This window comes from Equus asinus, chromosome 16 (genome assembly GCF_041296235.1).
Source record: "Equus asinus isolate D_3611 breed Donkey chromosome 16, EquAss-T2T_v2, whole genome shotgun sequence".
Classification (NCBI taxonomy): Eukaryota; Metazoa; Chordata; class Mammalia; order Perissodactyla; family Equidae; genus Equus; species Equus asinus.
The window spans coordinates 27546908-27565483 of NC_091805.1; the positions used below are offsets into that span (position 1 = coordinate 27546908).

Sequence of the window (18576 nt, forward strand, 5' to 3'; positions counted from 1 at the left end):
GGAAGCTGAGGGTGGGAGGGGGCGAACAAGAACACAGGGAGAGGCAAGTTGTGTCCAACGGCTCTTTGGTGTGTCATCATGAAGGGCCACACCCCCAACACACACAAAAAACCACACACACAGCATTAAACAGTCATGAATGCAAAAGTGTTCTGAGGACACTATGAACAGAACCTTATTAAAAACAGAATGTTATTAAAATGATAATTGTTAATAAGGTACATTCTGTAATTTTCTTATCAGGGATAACCTCAGTCAAAGGAGATGATGATGGAGCAAGAGTGACTGTGTCTATAATTAGTACCCAAAAGTTCAGAATAGGCTTCAGGAGCTCATCTGCAATATTGGGGATCTGGAGACAGATGCAAAAATAAAGTACATCACTGATGCCTTTACTCCTTTCTTCACAGCTTCTGTGAATCTCACCCAAAGCATCGATGGCTCCCTGTCTCCCTCCCTCCTGCACAGGGAGGGCTGAGCCTCTCCCTGCCTCAAGTCAGGGAAGATCTTTATTTTCATCTCTTCTCGGTTTAGACACCCACCTACCCACACATACACACACACACTCACTCACCTGTAGGGGTTAGAGTTTGGGGTGATTAACTCGATGATGTGAACCTCCTTATCCTGGGGCTGGCTGGATATCACACACCCTTCTGCGGCTTTGGGCTGAAGGTATTCGGCAAGGTAATTGAGTGAGAGAAAATTCTTCCCTATGTTGCAGGTGGGAGGGAACACTTGATCTGAAAGTAAAGCAGCACAGGACAATCTGTCAGATCACTGAGCTATGTGGCACCCAGACTCAAAGGAAAGAAGGTGACAGTGACACCCAGCAAGTGCAGGACACAGGGAACCAAAGCCTAAGGAAGGGCCTTAGAATGAATGCCTCAACCACTGCCCTGAAATGCTATCCCTATGGTCACCAGCGACCTCCTACTGACAACTCTAGTGGCTTGTTTTGGTCTAAACCCTCCCTTTCTTGTTCTCTGTGACACTTCTTTGTCCTCATCCATTTCCTCTATCTTTCAGTCTCTTTCACTGGCTTCTCATCCTCTGCTCATCCTTTAAATACCAGTGGTCCTCAATCTTCAGAGCACATCACAATCCACCTGTTTGGACCGCATCCCAGAGTCTGATTCCAAAGATCTAGGTGGAGCCTAGGAAGCTTTCTTTTTGAAAAGCTCCATAGTTGATCCTGATACAAACCAAGGCTAAGAAGCTCAGTTCCTTCCTGAATCCTCTTTTTGTGTCATATTCTTCCTAGATGATCTCAATCACTCCCACAGCTTCAACTGGTACCCAGATCATGACTCCTTTTCTGAGCTGCACACCTGTATTGTCATCTGTTTATCAAGCACCTCCCGCCTAAAAATCCAATAGATATTTCAGTCAGCATACTTAACACTGAATCCAATTATCCCTCCTATCCCCAAATATGCTCCTCTGTGGATATTTGCTACTCCAGTTAATAGGAGAACCAGTCACCTAACTAATTCTATGGCCCACCATGTAGAATTAATCACTCCCTCAAATGTCTTCCTCAGAGCATGTATACTCTAAAGCCTGAAGTTTTAGGGGAAGCAGTGGGGGCAGACTTTCACTTTCTCACAATCTTGACACAGACCACTAATGTTTGTATGGCGCTTTACAGTTAACAAGCTGCTTTTATAAACATTATCTCATTGTGCTGAGGGCTGCTTGTCACCTCCACCAGGGAAAGTGATGCAAGTACCAAGAGTCTGAAGATACTCCCCCAACGGCACATGCCGTTGACACAACACTGTGGTTGATGGGATTTCCATCCAGTGGTTTAAATGTTTAAACAGAACTTGAAACTGCTGGCAGTGTGACAGCTGGGACCAATGTCAAGGAAGTTCTAGGTGTAGCAAACTTTTTTTTCAGAAGGGGTAATTAATCAGAGCCCTGGCGCTTTAATGAAACAGATTTCTGCCTTTTTCATTTAACGGATAGGATGCTAGGGTTCAAATCCACATGCAAGTCTCTCTCAGGAGAGAGGAATCAGCCCAGGAGCTCTCAAGACTGGGTTGATACTGCCCTCCCCCACCCCCATGTAATTTGTGCGACTTCCCTTGTGCTGAAGTCCACAGCACACACTGTGGCATCGTGGCTCTGCATACCATGGTGCCCCCAGCACCACCCCTAGAGCAGAGGGGACCAGAGGAGCTCTGAAGGCCCCTGCCTATAGGTTCATTGCAAAGGCGTCCTGGCTCTGCACTCTGCATTGTTCCCTAAAGATCCCCTCAGAAGAGGCCAGGGCTCCGCCGACTCAGGCTGCTGGAGCAGACTCCCCTCCACATCTGCTGAGGGTTTCGCCAGATGAGCAGATGAAGAACGCACACTCTGCAGCTGCAGCCCTGCGGACGCCTCCCCCAGATCACAGGACAGAAGATGATCTTGGGGTGACAAGGCTGAAATTTAATCAAGAATCAGAGGGTGTGTGCATGGGCCAGGGACAGGCCAGTTTGGAACTCAAGAGACTAGGACCCTCCTGGGACTCTGGCCTATATATCTAGTTCCTAGGTGTGTCTGGTTTGCAGCTGGCATATAGTAGGCACATGGTATAGGTTTCCTGAATTAACAAATGTTGATGTGAGATTTGAGACAAATAATGAAAAACTTACCCATACTGTGACCCTCCTAAGCCACTAGGAAAAGTCTGTTTAAAAGTTGCTGTAATTAAGGGCTCAAGTCCTAGAGGCCACTGTCACTAAGCTGAACAAGCTGATCACTTTTTGTTGTGTGTGCAAGTGTGTGCGTGGTTTTCTTCCCCCCTAAATGACCTCCCGCATGCCTGGCATCAAAACTTACAGCAACTGCCAAGTAGAAAGGAAACCACAATGGGGAATCCCCGGATAGAAACCTGGCAAGTTTGGGGGGGAAAAAGTCACATGCTTATTTGTATTTTAGGAAAGGATTGACAAATGCCTTTGAGAGCTAGAATAATACACTTGGAGAGCCTGGGAGGTAATGCAAATTCCTCGTTTTACTGCGGTGGAAACTGAGGCTCTGGTGGCAAATGAGTGTTGCTTGAAGCCTCACAGTTAACGAGACCAGTTGGGATAAGAACCAAAACTCCTCACTTCTTCTGCTCTAGGTACACAGGTTAGAGCAGTAGTTCTCAGATGTCAGCAAGCATCAGAATCACCTGGAAGGCTTGTTAAACACAGATGTTTGGATTCCAGCCCCAGTATTTCTGATTCACTTGGTCAGGGGTGGCCCAAGAACTGGCATTTCTAACAAGTTCCCAGGTGATGAGGATGCTGCTGGGGTGGGGACTACACTTTGAGAACTACTGGGAATAGAGCAAGAGGAGGCTCACAGCCTGGGATATCTGGGTACAAGTCGGGTAGAGACAGGTCAGGTTCTGGGAAGCTAGCGGATGAGGCTTACTCAGTGGAGTCAGATCAATGGTGATAAACGACATCACCTTGTGATCCACCAACCTAACCAAGCACCCTCGCTTCTCTTAACTGCTCCTCTCCACAGTGTGGGCCAGGGACTTATTCCCAACTGGTGGCTGGAGTCAAGTCTCAGAGGCTCCAAAGCTGTTATCAACAGGTCCTTTAAGTTCTTCCCAACCCAGTGTGTGGCCTTGGGGAAGTCACTTAACCCTTCTCTCAGGGCAGGCTACAGCTGTTCATAGAAGCTCATGTGCTGTCAAGAGAACAGAGCCCAACGTTCTAAATCTAACTATAACATTTTCTTATTCTAACAAATTCCAAGGGGGTAATCAACATTCTTTCACGCTACCAGAATTCTGCTTCAGAAATGCAGACCATTGGCCAGGGCTTAGATCCTTTGTTAAAAGGGATTTTTCATTTTGCTCCAATGAGACTTGACCTCTATTATTAGCTACCTGACTACCACGAGAGTTAAGTAACAAACTTCAACTTTTTGAACCCAACTCTCATCTAAAACTCCTCTTTTCTCTACTCGGCTAAACAAGTCTTTCCATCCAGGTGGCCCACTTTCATGTTTAGGTTATGCTTCTTTGGCTAAGACTTAAAATACAGCATCAGGCATTAGCCTCAAGAGCCAGGAAACCTGGGTTTGAGTTCTGGCTTTGCCACTTGCTAGTAATCTGGATTTAAGTAAGTTAGCTTAACCTTCCACTAACCCCTCTGTAAAATGGTGGAAATGATGGTTTCCTCCTAGGATTACTGGCGGGGTTACGTAGGGTACATGTGAAAGCACCTGATGTGGCCTCTGCATGCAGCACACACTCAATAGCAGTGTCTACTTTTCCTGCATCTGACCAGCAGCCCAGATCCAAACAAGGGCTGCAAGGAGCCTTCGACAACCCACCCTGCAGTGCCACGCTGTCTGTGGAGGAGGTGACAACTGCTGTAGAATCCAGCAGAAAGCAGACGGACGCTGAACACCTGAAATGCAGTTTCCACACAATCATCTGACTATAATAAGGATCCATTCACAAGAGTTGTTATTTCTAGCAACTTATGGGGCCTCCAAATGCATTTAACTAAAATAATGATAAAGAAGTTATTAAGAAAGTTATATGCTTTCAAAATTGAGTCACTGGTATTTATATCCCTCTGCAAGGCAAGGAAATTAAAATGGGCAATCTCTTATCAAGGTGACACAGTTCCTTTCTCCAATAATTTGTCTTTGTAACAGGCATCGGTATTAAAAATATATTCAAACACTTTTCCTTTGCTACTGTCCAAAATTTAACTGATGTCATGAGACCATAAACTGACACTGGCTTCCAATGTTTGCAGAATAATAGGTAAGAGGAAGCCCTAACTGTTGACCCATCCTGCTAACGTCTCTTTCATCCCATCAGTTGCCATCTCCTTTCCCACACCCTCAGCTTCCTGCCTTCCACTCACTTCTGACTTCTGTGCACCGACGTCTTCTAAATCCAACACCACAACCTCTCTCAACCATGCTACTCCCCATTTCTCACTTGGCCATTACCAGGTCTGTTTCCTCAGAAGGAAAAAAGGGAAGGGGGGACGTGGTAGGAGCAGGCCCCAGAGATGCCTCAGGTCCCTGCCAGCTCCAACATTTTGTGATTCTATGATTCCTCCCTAACTGCCTAGTCTCAGAAAAGAAAACAACCGACTGTCGTAAATCAGTCATTAATTGAAACCACATAAAATTTACCTTCCCCGACTTTAATATAAATGTTTCTTGCTATCTTGAGTTCAGTGAATGAAGTAACCGCTCCATACTCCTTTCGGGCCCAATTTAACAGATGTTCATTTCCATGGGGGAAGCTCCTTTCTTCTGTTTCTGCTGACAAGGAGAAGTTTCCTGATGAAAAGTGGACCACAGAACCCTCAGACACCTAGAAGAAATAAAATCATATATTTAACACGGTGTAGTCACCCGGAGCTAAATTATAGAGACAGCATTTATTGGACAACTAATGGATATTTGTCAATCCAACCCTCTTCGCTTTGTTATACAGGCAGGTCATCTTTTTCCAGCAGCTGATTCAAGAAATAATCCCAACGCTACTTCTCCCAGGTAATGACAAAACTACCAACAGCGCAGGATGTCCCTTTGAACTCTTTTTTTTTTTAAAGACTTTATTTTTTCCTTTTTCTCCCCAAAGCCCCCTGGTACACAGTTGTATATTCTTCGTTGTGGGTCCTTCTAGTTGTGGTATGTGGGACGCTGCCTCAGCGTGGTTTGATGAGCAGTGTCATGTCCACGCCCAGGATTCAAACCAACAAAACACTGGGCCGCCTGCAGCAGAGCGTGCAAACTTAACCACTCGGCCACGGGGCCAGCCCCTGTCCCTTTGACTCTTAAAGAGCATTGTGATGATGGGGCCGGCTCTGTGGCTGAGTGGTTAAGTTCACGCGCTCCGCTGCGGCGGCCCAGGGTTCGGATCCTGGGCGTGGACATGGCACGGCTGGTCAGGCCACGTTGATGCGGTGTCCCACATCCCACAACTAGAAGGATGTGCAACTAAGATATACAACTATGTCCAGGGGGGGGTTGGGGAGATAAAAGCAGGAAAAAAAAAAAAAGAGCATTGTGATGAGAGACTGCATACCGCATTGTGAGTAATCATAAGAATTATCACTGCTATTTTCCAGATATCTAATTGAAGGGCCACCTTTCAAATAAAGTGCTTCAAGTAAGTGGGACATCCTGGTGAGTGTTGTCGTGGGCTTGTAATGGGCTTCGGGATCAGGGCAAGTGATCCCAAAGTCCTACTAGCAAGTGAACTTGACTTCCAGGTCCTCCACAGCTGCAGAAGCACCACCACAGGGACACAGCCAGAGTCCCCTGGGTTTAGGTTCTCCTGAGCTCTGAGATAAAAGGAACGGCCAGATCACACTGCCGCACAGCACTGAGATGAATGTGTACTGCAGTTTATTTTGTAAGACCCCCAAATTCCCATAGACAATGAAGTCAAGAGGCTGTGAGGCTGATCGTAATAAAGCTTTCAGGATGATTTACGCAAGTCCCACATTCTTGTTGGAGGTATCTAGAGACCCTCACTGACCTAGCAAATCATGGTATGTATAATTAACACACAACGGGGGAAAATTATCATCTTCTCGCTGTACTATAATCAAATTTAGTTGCTGGTGAAAACATGTGTGTCATCTTTATTGGCTCACATTTATAAAATAAAGAGATTTTTATCAATGTTAGGGTGAAACCTCAAAATATGAGCAAAATGGCTCACAAATTCCCAAGTCATCGAACTATAAATGTCTTGTATTAAGTTTCACATTAACTATTTATCATTAACAAAAAGCAAACCATTTCTGAAGAGGTTATAAACAGCTAGAGTACAAACAGGCTGAGGGCAGGGATTTTGCTTATGGTTCTATCGCTTACAGCAGCATTTTCAACCATAACACACATAGAAAATAGTACTTACCCCAACTATCGTGCTAGGCATTAATATTTTCTATTTAATTATATATTTATTTATTTATTTACTTATTTATTTATTTATTTTTTAGGAGGAGGATTAGCCCTGAGCTAACATCTGCTGCCAATCCTCCTCTTTTCACTGAGGAAGACTGGCCCTGAGCTAACATCCATGCCCATCTTCCTCTACTTTATATTGGGACGCCTACCACAGCATGGCTTGCCAAGCAGTGCCATGTCCGCACCTGGGATCTGAACCAGTGAACCCTGGGCCCCTGAAGCGGAATGTGAGAACTTAACCGCTGCGCCACCAGGCCAGCCCCTACATATATATATATATATATCTATATATATTTTTATGCTAGCAAAGAAGTACCTCACTTAATTGATTCCATGACCTACTAATGCTGTGGTCTCCCTCTTGGCTGAAAACCAGAAGCACCTAAGAGCTTCTGAATATCCTGAGGACCAGGCCACATCCCAGACCAACTGGAATCTTTGGGGTGAGACGCAGACATCGAAATATTTTAAAGCTCCCTGGATGATTAGATTTGAAAAGCACTGTTCTAGGTCAGGCCTCTTGTGGGCATTTTGCAGCTTCCTTTACACAAGTGGTTCTTAACCAGGGGTGCTTTTGTCCCCCAGGGGACTTTTGGCAATGTCTGGAAACATTTTTGATTGTCACAACTGCGAGGTAGGAGCTACTGGCATCCAGCAAGTAGGGCCAGGGATGCTGCTAAACATCTTACAATGCACAGGGCAGCCCCACAGTAAAGAACTATCCAAAATGTCAATAGTACTGTGACTGAGAAATCTTGGTCTACACCTTGGACCGACTGAATGTTACTATCACTCCTTTCCACGCTGGAAATCGGGCTGTTTAGAACTTAATAAAGAATAAGAGAAGCTTTTTGGTTTTTATTGGCTTGGAAAGCCCAGAACTAATCATTAATAGGCTGGGCATAAACTAGGACCATTAACAATAGTTACCATTTACTGCACACCTACTAGCTATCAGGCACCACAAAGTGCTATCAAGTGTGCTAACGACATTTGCTAAATGTCCTGATGCCAGTTACAAACAAACCAGCAGGGACCGTTTCGCTTCGACCTTGCTTTGACATCACCTGCATAAGAAAAAGCTCCTGTGCCCTTTACCTGCCAAACCATAACCACATGGCCCTGGGGATAAATCTTCTGAGGTTCAGCTACTCAGCAACACTGAACTTCAAACAAAGTTTATCTGATCTTCTGATAAGCACTGTAGTAAAAAACCTTTTCATTGAAAAGCACTTGTGCAAAAAAGTCATTTTTATCAAGCCTGTCACTGAAAAAACCCGTAACAGTCCAAAGGCCTCTGGCCCACTGCCAGCACAGTTCTGAATGTTAGGGCAAGCACCCCGGGATGTCTGATCCTTTTGTCCTCATTCATGTTACAGCCATAAAGTAAAACAAGCAGGTTTAAAATACGTTATACATAGAGTACGCTTCTGGAGAGTGGAAGGTGGGATCTATTACCCTGGTACGTTCCAGAGGCAAGAATGTGAACAGCGCAAATAAGAGAAGAAATAGGGAGAGACTTCAGAATGTATCCTGAAGAAACTGAAAAGTGCTATTGGAGTCTAGCTGATTCTTCAGGAAGGGGCAGCTCCTGGCTGATGCCTCCACGTACCATCAGCCCTGCTCCAGTCTGTCTTCTCCCGGGCCAGCAGCAACAAGGATCACACACTCAGGGCTGAGGAATTTGGACAAGGAGTTAACCGCCACTCCTCAGGCGCATTCCAATAAGAGGAGGGCAAAGCTGCCAGGCCCGGTGAAGTGTCCCTGACTGCAGGTCAGTGGAAATTTTCTGCTGCAAGAGGTTAGTCAGCACTCCTCTGACCACCAGTTCTCCAGGCTCTGACGAGGCTGGGTGCTGACAAAGGCCCCCCAACCCCCACTGAGTTTTAGAAGGTATTGTTATTTCCATCTGACCCTCAGGATGACCTGTAAGGTAGGCTACTATGATTTCCACAGTAGAGAGGAGGAACCCTCAGAGAAGCTAATGGCCTACCCAAGGTCAGGGAATCAGACCAGGACAAGACCAGAACAGGAGACTCCTGACTCCTGGTCACAGATGGCCTCTGCTTGAACCCTTTCAGAAAGAAGACCTTGCCAGCTCCCAAGGCAGAAGATTTCCGTTCTTACTTTCTATCCACTTGTCTGAGCTGTGCCTTCCAGACCAAAGAATTCCCTCCTCTTCCCTCCGTGAGACAAGCCTTTCAAAGGTCTGAAGATGTCACTCCACCCTGATCATGACTTCACTTCTTTAGGGCAATTCCCCCAGCCTCCTCAACTCCTCCCCAGACACTATGGTCATCAGATCTTCATCAGCACAGTCTCTGAAATGTGGTGCCTGGGATAAGACTTGGGGTTTTGGATGTAGTCTAACAAATGTACTGTGATGGTTAATTTTATGTGTCAACTTGACTGGACCATGGGGTGCCCAGATATTTGGTCAAACGCTATTCTGAGTGTTCCTGTGAGGGTGTTTTTGGATGAGATTAACATTTAAATTGATAGACTAGGTAAAACAGAGTGCCCTTCCTAACTTGTGCGGGCCTCTTCCTATCACTTAAAGGCCTGACTATAAGAAAAGGCTGACCCTCCCCCGAGGAAGAGAGAGTTCTCCTGCCTGACGGGACATCAGCTCTTCCTTGCTCTACAGCAGCCTGCTGGCCGTGGGACTCAAACTGGACATCAGCTCTGCAGATTTTGGACTTGATAGTCTCCATAATCATGTGAGCCAATTCCTGACAATAAATCTCTTTCTTTCTTTATATATGTAGACACCGCATGAGGCCAAGATTGCAGGAGGTCCAAGATCACATTAGCTTTTTAGATCAGCTGAACTCTGCTCTTATCTCATATTCATTAATTTATGCTTTAAACATACATCCAACAAATACTTATTGAGTGCCCGCTGACTCTGAGCCGGACACTGCTTTAGGTGTGGGGGATCTAGCAGAGAAGGCGAAAGGCAAAATTCCCCATCCATGTGGAGCTTACAGTCTAGTAAGGGAGCCAGAGGAGCAAAACAAATAAATAAAACGTGTAATAGGGCAATCAGTGCTGTGGAACCAAACCAACTGAGAGAAGAAGAGAGGGTACCATACTTTTAAATGTTGTGATGGGGAAAGTCTGAGAAAGTTCCTGAGCAGTTAAAGTCCTGAAGGAGACAAAGAGCAAGCCATGAGCACATCAGGGGTAAGAGCGCTCATGGCTGAGATGCAGCAAGTGAAGGAGGAGCAGGGAGGCCAGGCTGGCTGTGCCACAGGGGTGAGGCAAGATGGGTAGCAGAATAGGTCAGAGAGCTCAGAGGACACCAGTAGGTCCAACAGGACCTTGCGGACCATTGTTAAGAACCATGGTGTTTAGTGTGGGTGAGATGGGCCACCACTGAAAATTCATTAAAACACCTACCAAATGCTTTCACAGGATCACTGGCTGCTACGTCCAGTCTAGACTAAAGGGAGAAAAGGAGCAGGAAACCAGTAGACTTCTGGAATTATCCAGAGAAGAAAGAGTGGCAGCTCACACCAGGGACGTAGGTGGTGGTAGAGATGATGATACCTAAATCCTCAGGTCTTTATCTTAAATAATCAGGTCGAGGCTCTTCGCATCCTTCCCTTACACCAGTGATTCTTTTCACATAGAGTCTTATATTTATTCTTCAGATCCATATTTCAAGTCTATAGAGACCAATAAAGATCCTTATTCTGTTAGTTGCCAGTATCTCTAAATTTCATATGCGTGCCTTTTACATGTTCATATAAATCCCTAAGAAGCTGAACAAGACCAAGACCAGACTGAGGTCTGTGACTTACAGGTACACGCCTACGCTGACCCAAGCACAATAAACAGCGCTTACTGGGGTCCCAGGTTGTTCACCAACTACAAAGTGATCCCACAGAACTGTCCTCATCTTGTTTGTAAGGACATCATGCTAGAGCTGTCAAGAGCCCTGCTGAAATAAAGACATGATATACCAATGTCATTCCTCTATTCTACCAGTCCGCTGTAGGCCCTGCGTAATCCTCCTGGTGTGGTACCCTTACTACAGTCTGGCTTAGATTAAAGTCTGTGGAAGAACGCAAATGTAAAGAGATTAGCAAAAAACAAGAAAAAGGGAAAATATTTTTCTAACATGGTTACAATCACTATTGCAGGGAAAATAACTACATGTGTGAATTTGGAATTGTTTTTAAAAAATGTTAAGAGTAGGGTTGGCCTGGTGGCATAGTGGTTAAGTGTGCACGCTCTCCTTTGGCGGTCTGGGGTTTGCGGGTTCAGATCCCAAGTGCAGACCTATATACTGCTCATCAAGCCAGGCTGTGACGGCGTCCCACATACAAGATGGGGGAAGACTGGCACAGATGGTAGCTCAGGGACAATCTTCCTCAAGCAAAAAGAGGAAGACTGGCAACAGATGGTAGCTCAGGGCAAATCTTCCTCACCAAAAAAAAAAAAAAAAAAAAAGAAAGAAAGTTAAAAGCAAGGATTTTATATTTGGATAAAATGGCAGAAGCTTTTCAAGGCTATTTATTCCATCCCCACCTTCTACCTTAGTTGTAGGTTCTTACCATGCTACCACCCCATTTCTGGCCCTTATAGCTCCACCAACCTGGTATCTCAACCATTACAGTAATCTCCTTCCTACCTTCCAAGTTGCCAATCCTATCTCCCTCTACCCCTCTTCCACACTGTCACTTGCGAGATCTTTCTGAAAAGTAAACACATGATGATGCAGGACAGCATCTAAGCATCTTAACTGGCACATGACCAGTGAGGGCCTCTGCCCGCCTGAATTCCCAGCGCCTCCCCACACACACTCGCCATATGGCACCACTCATGGTGGCAGAATACATCATGCAGCTTCAGGCTGCCGGGTCTTTTGACGTCCTGCTCCTCCCCTGGACTGCTCTTCTCTGCCTTGATCACTTGGTAACGGCTCCTTGTCCTCCCCCAGGGATCACTTTCTCTGTGAAACCTCCCAGGCTCCCTTTCTCTCCTCAGGATGGAGCTGCCCACCGCGCCTTGTGCGTAGCTCTAGTCCAGCCCCTCTCGCACAGTAACTGCTACCTATTTCTCAGCAAACCTGCCACCCCTACTTGACAAAGAACAACCCCTCGAGGGTCAAGAAAGTGCTTGTTCGTGCTGAATCTTGTGGGCCTGGCAGAGCGCTAGGCACAAAGCAGAGACTCAGTAATCGCTTTTTGCATGAAAGCTCAATGCTGCTACTTACAGGAAAGGATGGGCCATAATTTCTTCATTCCTCAGCCCTTACTTCCCTCACTGCCCAGGAAATGATCTTTCCTCCAGGCCATAAAGTTAATGATTTGATTTTTCACCCAATAACTCCACCTAAACCCCAATTATTAAATCATTTAGTAGTTCCACCTCTCCCCCCAGACCCCCAGAATACACTGAACTTTCCTCCTGCTTGCTAATTAAAATCCAATCCTCTGACATTCCCTGACATGACAAACGTCTTCCTGTGGGAATGAACAGAGCAGGGAGCTCCAGAATCCCGATTCTTAGCAAGCATCTGCTGAAAGGGCGAACGTGAAGCACTTTACTGTCTAACAAATCCCGGGCTGCCGAGACGCATGCTGGGCCCCCTCCTCTCCTGAATGCTCTTCCCTACTTAAATTGCGCACGGCATTTGTATTTTAAATTCTGGTTATGCTACCAGACTTTTTTAAAGAGCAGAACATTACTCTATCTGCCAGTGCTGGGAGTTTTATTACAAGAACTTACGGCTAGGCAATAAGAGCCAAGTTTATTATTTTTTCTGGACCAGATTCAACAACCTTGTCCAAAAGAGCAAGAAAAAAGCAAAAGAGGCAACCAGCCCTTTTGTTTCCACACCTGCATTTAAGCTTTAACTCTTGAAGTCCTCAGCAGATGCACGGAAGCCTCGACTGAGCCTGAGCAGAGTGAACAAATCTTGGCTAACGGGCGCAGTCACCATTTTCCTGGAACTGAGGCTTTTCGTTTTAGCACTTATCTCAGCACATCACTGACTCAGAGGCCTGGCGGTTGCATCACAGTCTCTCTCTGGGCCTCCCCCAAGTCGGTTTGGTCTTCAGCGAGGAGGGAGATCGGAGTTTTGCTGAGGATGGTGCCACACTGTCAGGCTTCATCTAGTCCCAGTCCCTCTGCCCGCTTCCTTGACCCCTACCCCAAAAAGAATGCTCTCAGATGTAAGGTCCTGATGAAAATGCAGGCCACGCTAGATCATGGGTAGCAGTGAAGTCTCCTCTGAAGCTTTATCTCAACTTCTTCATGTCTACTCACCTGTCACTTCTCACTGGGGCAGATTTAAAACTACAATCTGGCAACTAGCAGCCCCCTATCTAGCAATTCTGGTTCCTCTCAACCCTGCTTTACACGCTCTTATTTCTAAGGTATAGTAGAGTCACCTCCTAAGCTATCATATAATTTACTTATGTATGATGCTTACTGTCCACCTCCTTCCACTAGAATGTAAGCTCCTTCAAAGGCTAGGGTCTTAGTCTGCTTTGTTCATGGGTATATCTCAAGCACCTAGAATAGTGTTGAGTACAGAAAAGACACTCATAAGTATTTGTTTAATGAATGAATGAATCCTGATGCAGTGCCTGCCTAAAGTTCTGTGCTGAGAAGGATTCTGATCTCATCTTCAGGAACAGTGGAGAAATGGGAACAAGTGCCATGATTAGTCCTGTGCCTGCCAGGGGCTCAGGCAGGCCACCCTTGCTCTACACCTGTCCAGTTCAGTACCACTAGCCACATGCCGCCATCGAGTGATGAAAGGCTGCTAGTTAAACTGACTTGTGCTGTAAATGTAAATACATACCAGACTTTGAAGACACAGCACAAGAAAAAACTTAAAAGTCTCAATAATTTTTTATTGATTTCATGTTAAATGATATTATTTTGGATATATTGGGTTAAATAACATAGGTCGTTACAATTAATTTCACTTATTTCCTTTACTTTTTAAATGCACTAATAGAAGCTTTAAAATTACCCATGTGGTTCGCATTTTACTTCCATTGGACAACACTGTTCTAGACCCTATCCAACACGACCGTAAGGAAGGAATATGTTTATGAACTGATAATGTCCATCCATCCATCTGCTTCTTGGTCTGGTCTTAGAACAAAAATCAATGTGAAGAAGCTATGTCAAGACAGTGCTTCCCAAAGTGTGGTCCTCAAACCAATGTATCACAGACAGAAGTATGTTAAAATGCAGATTCCGGGGGGGCGGGGGCATGGGAATGTAGGGTCCAGGAAACTGCATTATACTCCTCCCACCACCACCCCATGATTCTGATGCATACTTGAGGATCACTGTCCCAGGCCACAGATATAAATACTATTTAAACTCCAAATTATCTTTGTAAAGTGCGAACAGGATTGTGTGGACAACAAGGAGGAATCTTCTCCCCTGCACCAGTGGAAAAAAAAAAATCAAGAGGGAGAGAGTAAAGCCAAGTCATGGATGGAGTCATCCTCTTGCACATCTGAAAAGAAAGACATGCGCCCAGTGAAATAAGAGAAGCCATAGCTCCCCAGTGATAAACAACAACTTGCTGAGATCTCAGAAGAAGATCTGTTCCAGGAATTACACACACACACACACGCACACGCATGCCTCCTATAGCTCAGTGGTGGTCCATTTGGAGCTGGAGTTATCGGCTGGGCGAGGACCTACTATTCAGGTTACAGCTCCTTGGGGCTGCTCTAACTCACAGCCCCAACTTCACACACTTGCACGACTTTGGCATTGGTGAAAGTTCAGCACTTGCACAATCAGGATCAGCTCCCCTCCCTCTTCTGTCCTGCCCTACACCTAACTTTTACTATTTCTCTTCCTTTTTCCTGACTCCTGCACAGACAAATCTCTTTTTGGAACTGCCAGCTTAGGGAAATAGAAAGAGCAAAACAAGGAAAACAAAGCAAAGAAAAACACACTGACATTTCAGAAACACCTGCTGTGACAAGAACTTGCTAGTTCAATTCTGGGTGGAAAAAAGACACATGGTACAGTAGAATGGGCATGTCTCTAGAACTTAGGTTTATGTGTAAGTAGGATCTATGCAGATTGGCCTAGAACTTATAACAGTGCCCACACACAGAAAGGCACTAAGGAGACTAAGCTCTGATACGTTTTGTGCACAAAGTCCAGCAGAAACAAACTTACGTAAAGTCCTGGAACAGTATTGAAATATTTACCTCCCAAAAGAGGACTGAACTCTACATTCTGAAAGAGGAAAATCACACGTTCTCCCTACCCAATTCCTGGGAGGACTGTGCTTGCCTAGTTCCTCCAAAGTCACGTGATGTGAAATGTGATCTGAAACATGTTTTCTATTAACCATATATCATGACTCAATTTTTTCACAAGTTTGTTTTAAATAAATAATAACTTCCATGCCCATGAACCTACAGTCATAATTTGCAGAGCTACAGATTCATGAGCCTTGTGATGATGGTATCTGCCAATCGTGGATGCAAGAAACATAAATCCATGCGACCATTTAAAAATTCTTGGATGTTTTTATTTTGTATCCACAACCAGATTACTTTCTTCCAATAAAATGACTTAAAACATATTCGACAATTTTTCTCAAAGCGTTGATTATGATCATCCTCTGCTTTTAATTTTCATTTCTGCTGAAGGGACTTATTTCGAACTAAAGGACTGAAACTGCCCTCTGTTCTGCACGCCCTACATGTTTACACATGTCCAAGAGGAAAGCTCTGAGATGCTGCCCTCTGAATATAAACATGCACAAACTTGAACGGGAGCCAGAGCAAAAGCAATACTCTAATCTCCCACGGAAACGTTACAAAAAACAATAGTATATGTGAACATGTATATATACAAAGAGAAGCAAAATAACTCACTCCAACTGAAAGACAGACTCAGTTCCCACAGGTTACCAAATTAACGATGTGTGAGCCACTTTATAACGTAGAGTTTTCCAAAGCACAGTCCCAGGCCACACAAGGATCCTCCATGGCCTTACAAAATGATCTCTCCAGGCTCCTAAATTTACCCTTTCTCATCTTGCAACGTTAGCATGATGTTAGGAGGAGCTCGACCCCAAATTTAAAGTACATTTGCATTCTAAAGGGTGATTTTCAGGGAAAAAAATAAAATGTTGGCATCATGACTATTACTTGCCATGATCCTCAATCTATTTTTGCCTCCAAATGTGCTTTCGGGAAATCCCTCACTGGGGAGGATTCTTTCTTTCATTTGTCTTTTCTGTTACATCCAATTTGCAAACCCAGTTTCAAGGGCACAAACTGAATTTTACAAACACTTGGCTCCAAATAGGTTCCTAGAATTCTCTTTAGAGTTCCTCTTTGTCAAGACTGAGAATCTAATTCCATTTTACAGATAAGGAAATTGAGATTCCCAGAAGCTAAAGGATCTGCCGGAGGCACAGAGCTGGTAGAAAGCAGGGTTGACAAAGACCTCATTTCTCATCCTAGAGCTCTTTCTACTCCACCACCACGGAAGCTCTAGAAATCAGTAGCTACCACAGAAATCACCACTACCAAGTTCAAGAAATCAGTAGAGCAGGGTAGACAGAACCCCCCTCGCCCACCTGTTAATAGAATACTGGGACATAATAACCATAAAGGTTCTTACTGATCATTTATTAAGTGCACGTTTCATCGATTCTGAATCCTCACATCTGAGAACTGAAGAAACTAGGGCTCTGAGAGGTTGGGTAAAGCCCCAGATTACATAGTTTGAGCAAGGGACAAGTGCAGATTCAAACTACATCAGTTGGCCTCCAAACAACGGTGCAACACAAATCCAGGCTTTTAGGAGAGTGAAAAGAGAAAGAAGTCAGACAAAGCAAGCCGTTGTGCCTTTCCTGCCTCTTGCACAGAGATGCTCCCCATTGCGTTGCTTCCTTCTCTTTCTCCTCTTCCCCAGTGGCCTGAGAAGCTGTGCTGGTGAGAGCAGAAAAAGGGAATGGAAGGGGCAGACGGAAATAGGAATGACTGTTATGGAAACAAAATAACTGCTTGGCTGGAAGAAGAGAGATCCGTTATAGTAAACAACAACAAAAAGAGCCGAAGGATCTGAAAATGATTGAATAGAAACTACAGTAGATACAGCATGGTGAGAATATCGGGCTGTATAAATTTAAGATGTAAATGCTTCTGCGATGGTCAGTTTAATAGGTCAACTTGGCTTGGCTCTCATCTCCAGTTATTTAATCAAACACTAATCTAGATGTTGCTGTGAAGGTATCTTGTAGATGCAATTAAAGTCCATCATCAGGTGGCTCTAAGTGAGGGCGATCATCCTAAGTAATCTGTGTGGGTCTGATTTCATCAGCTGGAGGGCCTAACAGCAGAGCTGAGGCCCCCCTGAAGAACAACAAACGTCCCCTGTGGACAGCAGCTTCAGCTCGTGCCGGGGAGTTCCAGCTGCCCTTCCTGACTGCCGGCCCTGCGGATTTCTGACTTGCCTTGCCTGTGCCCACAATGGCGTAAGCCAATTCCTTGCAATAAATCTCTTCATGTATATTCCCTACTGGTTCTCTTTCTCTGGATAACCCCTGACTGATACAGCTTCTGTGAATGGCTGATGCGAGCCCCAAGAGGAATGGAGCTGCATATTCTGGCTTAGCAACCACAGACCTAAAAACAGTTAGGGGAAAAAAGGTTCTAAAGGACATTTCCCTGGGCAGGGAGGGGCATGGGGCAGCAGGACGGAGGTGGGGCCTTCAGCTCCAAAAATGGCTGGCGTCCTCTTGCAGTTCCTAACATCAGCTCTCAGCCAAAGGCAGACCATGTTCCGGTGCTCACCCTCATTTTCCCGTCTACAGTTAACGGTCTCTGAAGAAGACCAAGGTGGTCTCCCACAGCAAAGCCAAGAGGGCTGAACTGAACACCTTTAACATCGATGAAGAAGGAAGGGATCCCAGAGGCCTAAGGACAGATGTCGATACTAAGCAGGGCATCTGGTGGAGCTGATCCATTCACCTTCCTGGAAAGTGTGGGGAACCTGGATTACAGACGTCCCTCAGGGGGTCACCCAACTACCTTCCTTGCACTATCTGTGACTGAGGGATAATGGCAGGGCTCCAAGCAAATGGGAAAAAAATCGGGAAAAACAAGCTCAAAACACCCGTGGGGGTTAGTCACTTTTAGAATGCTATTTTTAAGGTGGCAGCCACGGTGGCTAACTTCCAGCCAGTGGTAGGGTAGCTGCCGACACTATTTCAGAAGCTTCACATGGTGTCTAGGAATACTACTGTTATATATAGTCAGATGTGATCATGACCACCTCCCACATCTAGATCTTGGGGAAAGTCATTTAACCTCAGTATCTTCCTCCGCAAAAGGAGAACCCAGGGCCACGTGACAGTGGACAATTAAAATCCAAGATCCCTGGCCATACTTCCTTCCTTCCACTCAAAGAATAACTTCATTAATCCCAGGATCAAAATCGGCGATATGTGGTGTAAAGGGAGAAAGCACGGGGACATCTAGCCCAAACTACTGATCCTCACCACTAAAAAATATTTATTATTATTAGTGCCAAAATTTATCGAGCATTTATTATGTGCCACACACTACAGTATGCACTCTACATGGGTTATAGCCACCAGTTACTCGCTGTGTGAACAGT

General features: G+C 45.2%; 1 protein-coding gene across 2 annotated transcripts in view; it reads right to left on the minus strand.

The window, feature by feature from the left end:
* Positions 1-18576, minus strand: part of TGFBR3 (transforming growth factor beta receptor 3) — a 187192-nt gene that overhangs the window by 45664 nt on the left and 122952 nt on the right. For both annotated transcript variants that reach the window (XM_044748975.2, XM_044748974.2), the window contains exons 5-6: positions 5149-5332; positions 575-743 (exon numbers count right to left, since the gene is read on the minus strand). In XM_044748975.2, the coding sequence (XP_044604910.1) occupies positions 575-743; positions 5149-5332 (353 nt within the window). The remainder of the gene's footprint in view (positions 1-574; positions 744-5148; positions 5333-18576) is intronic.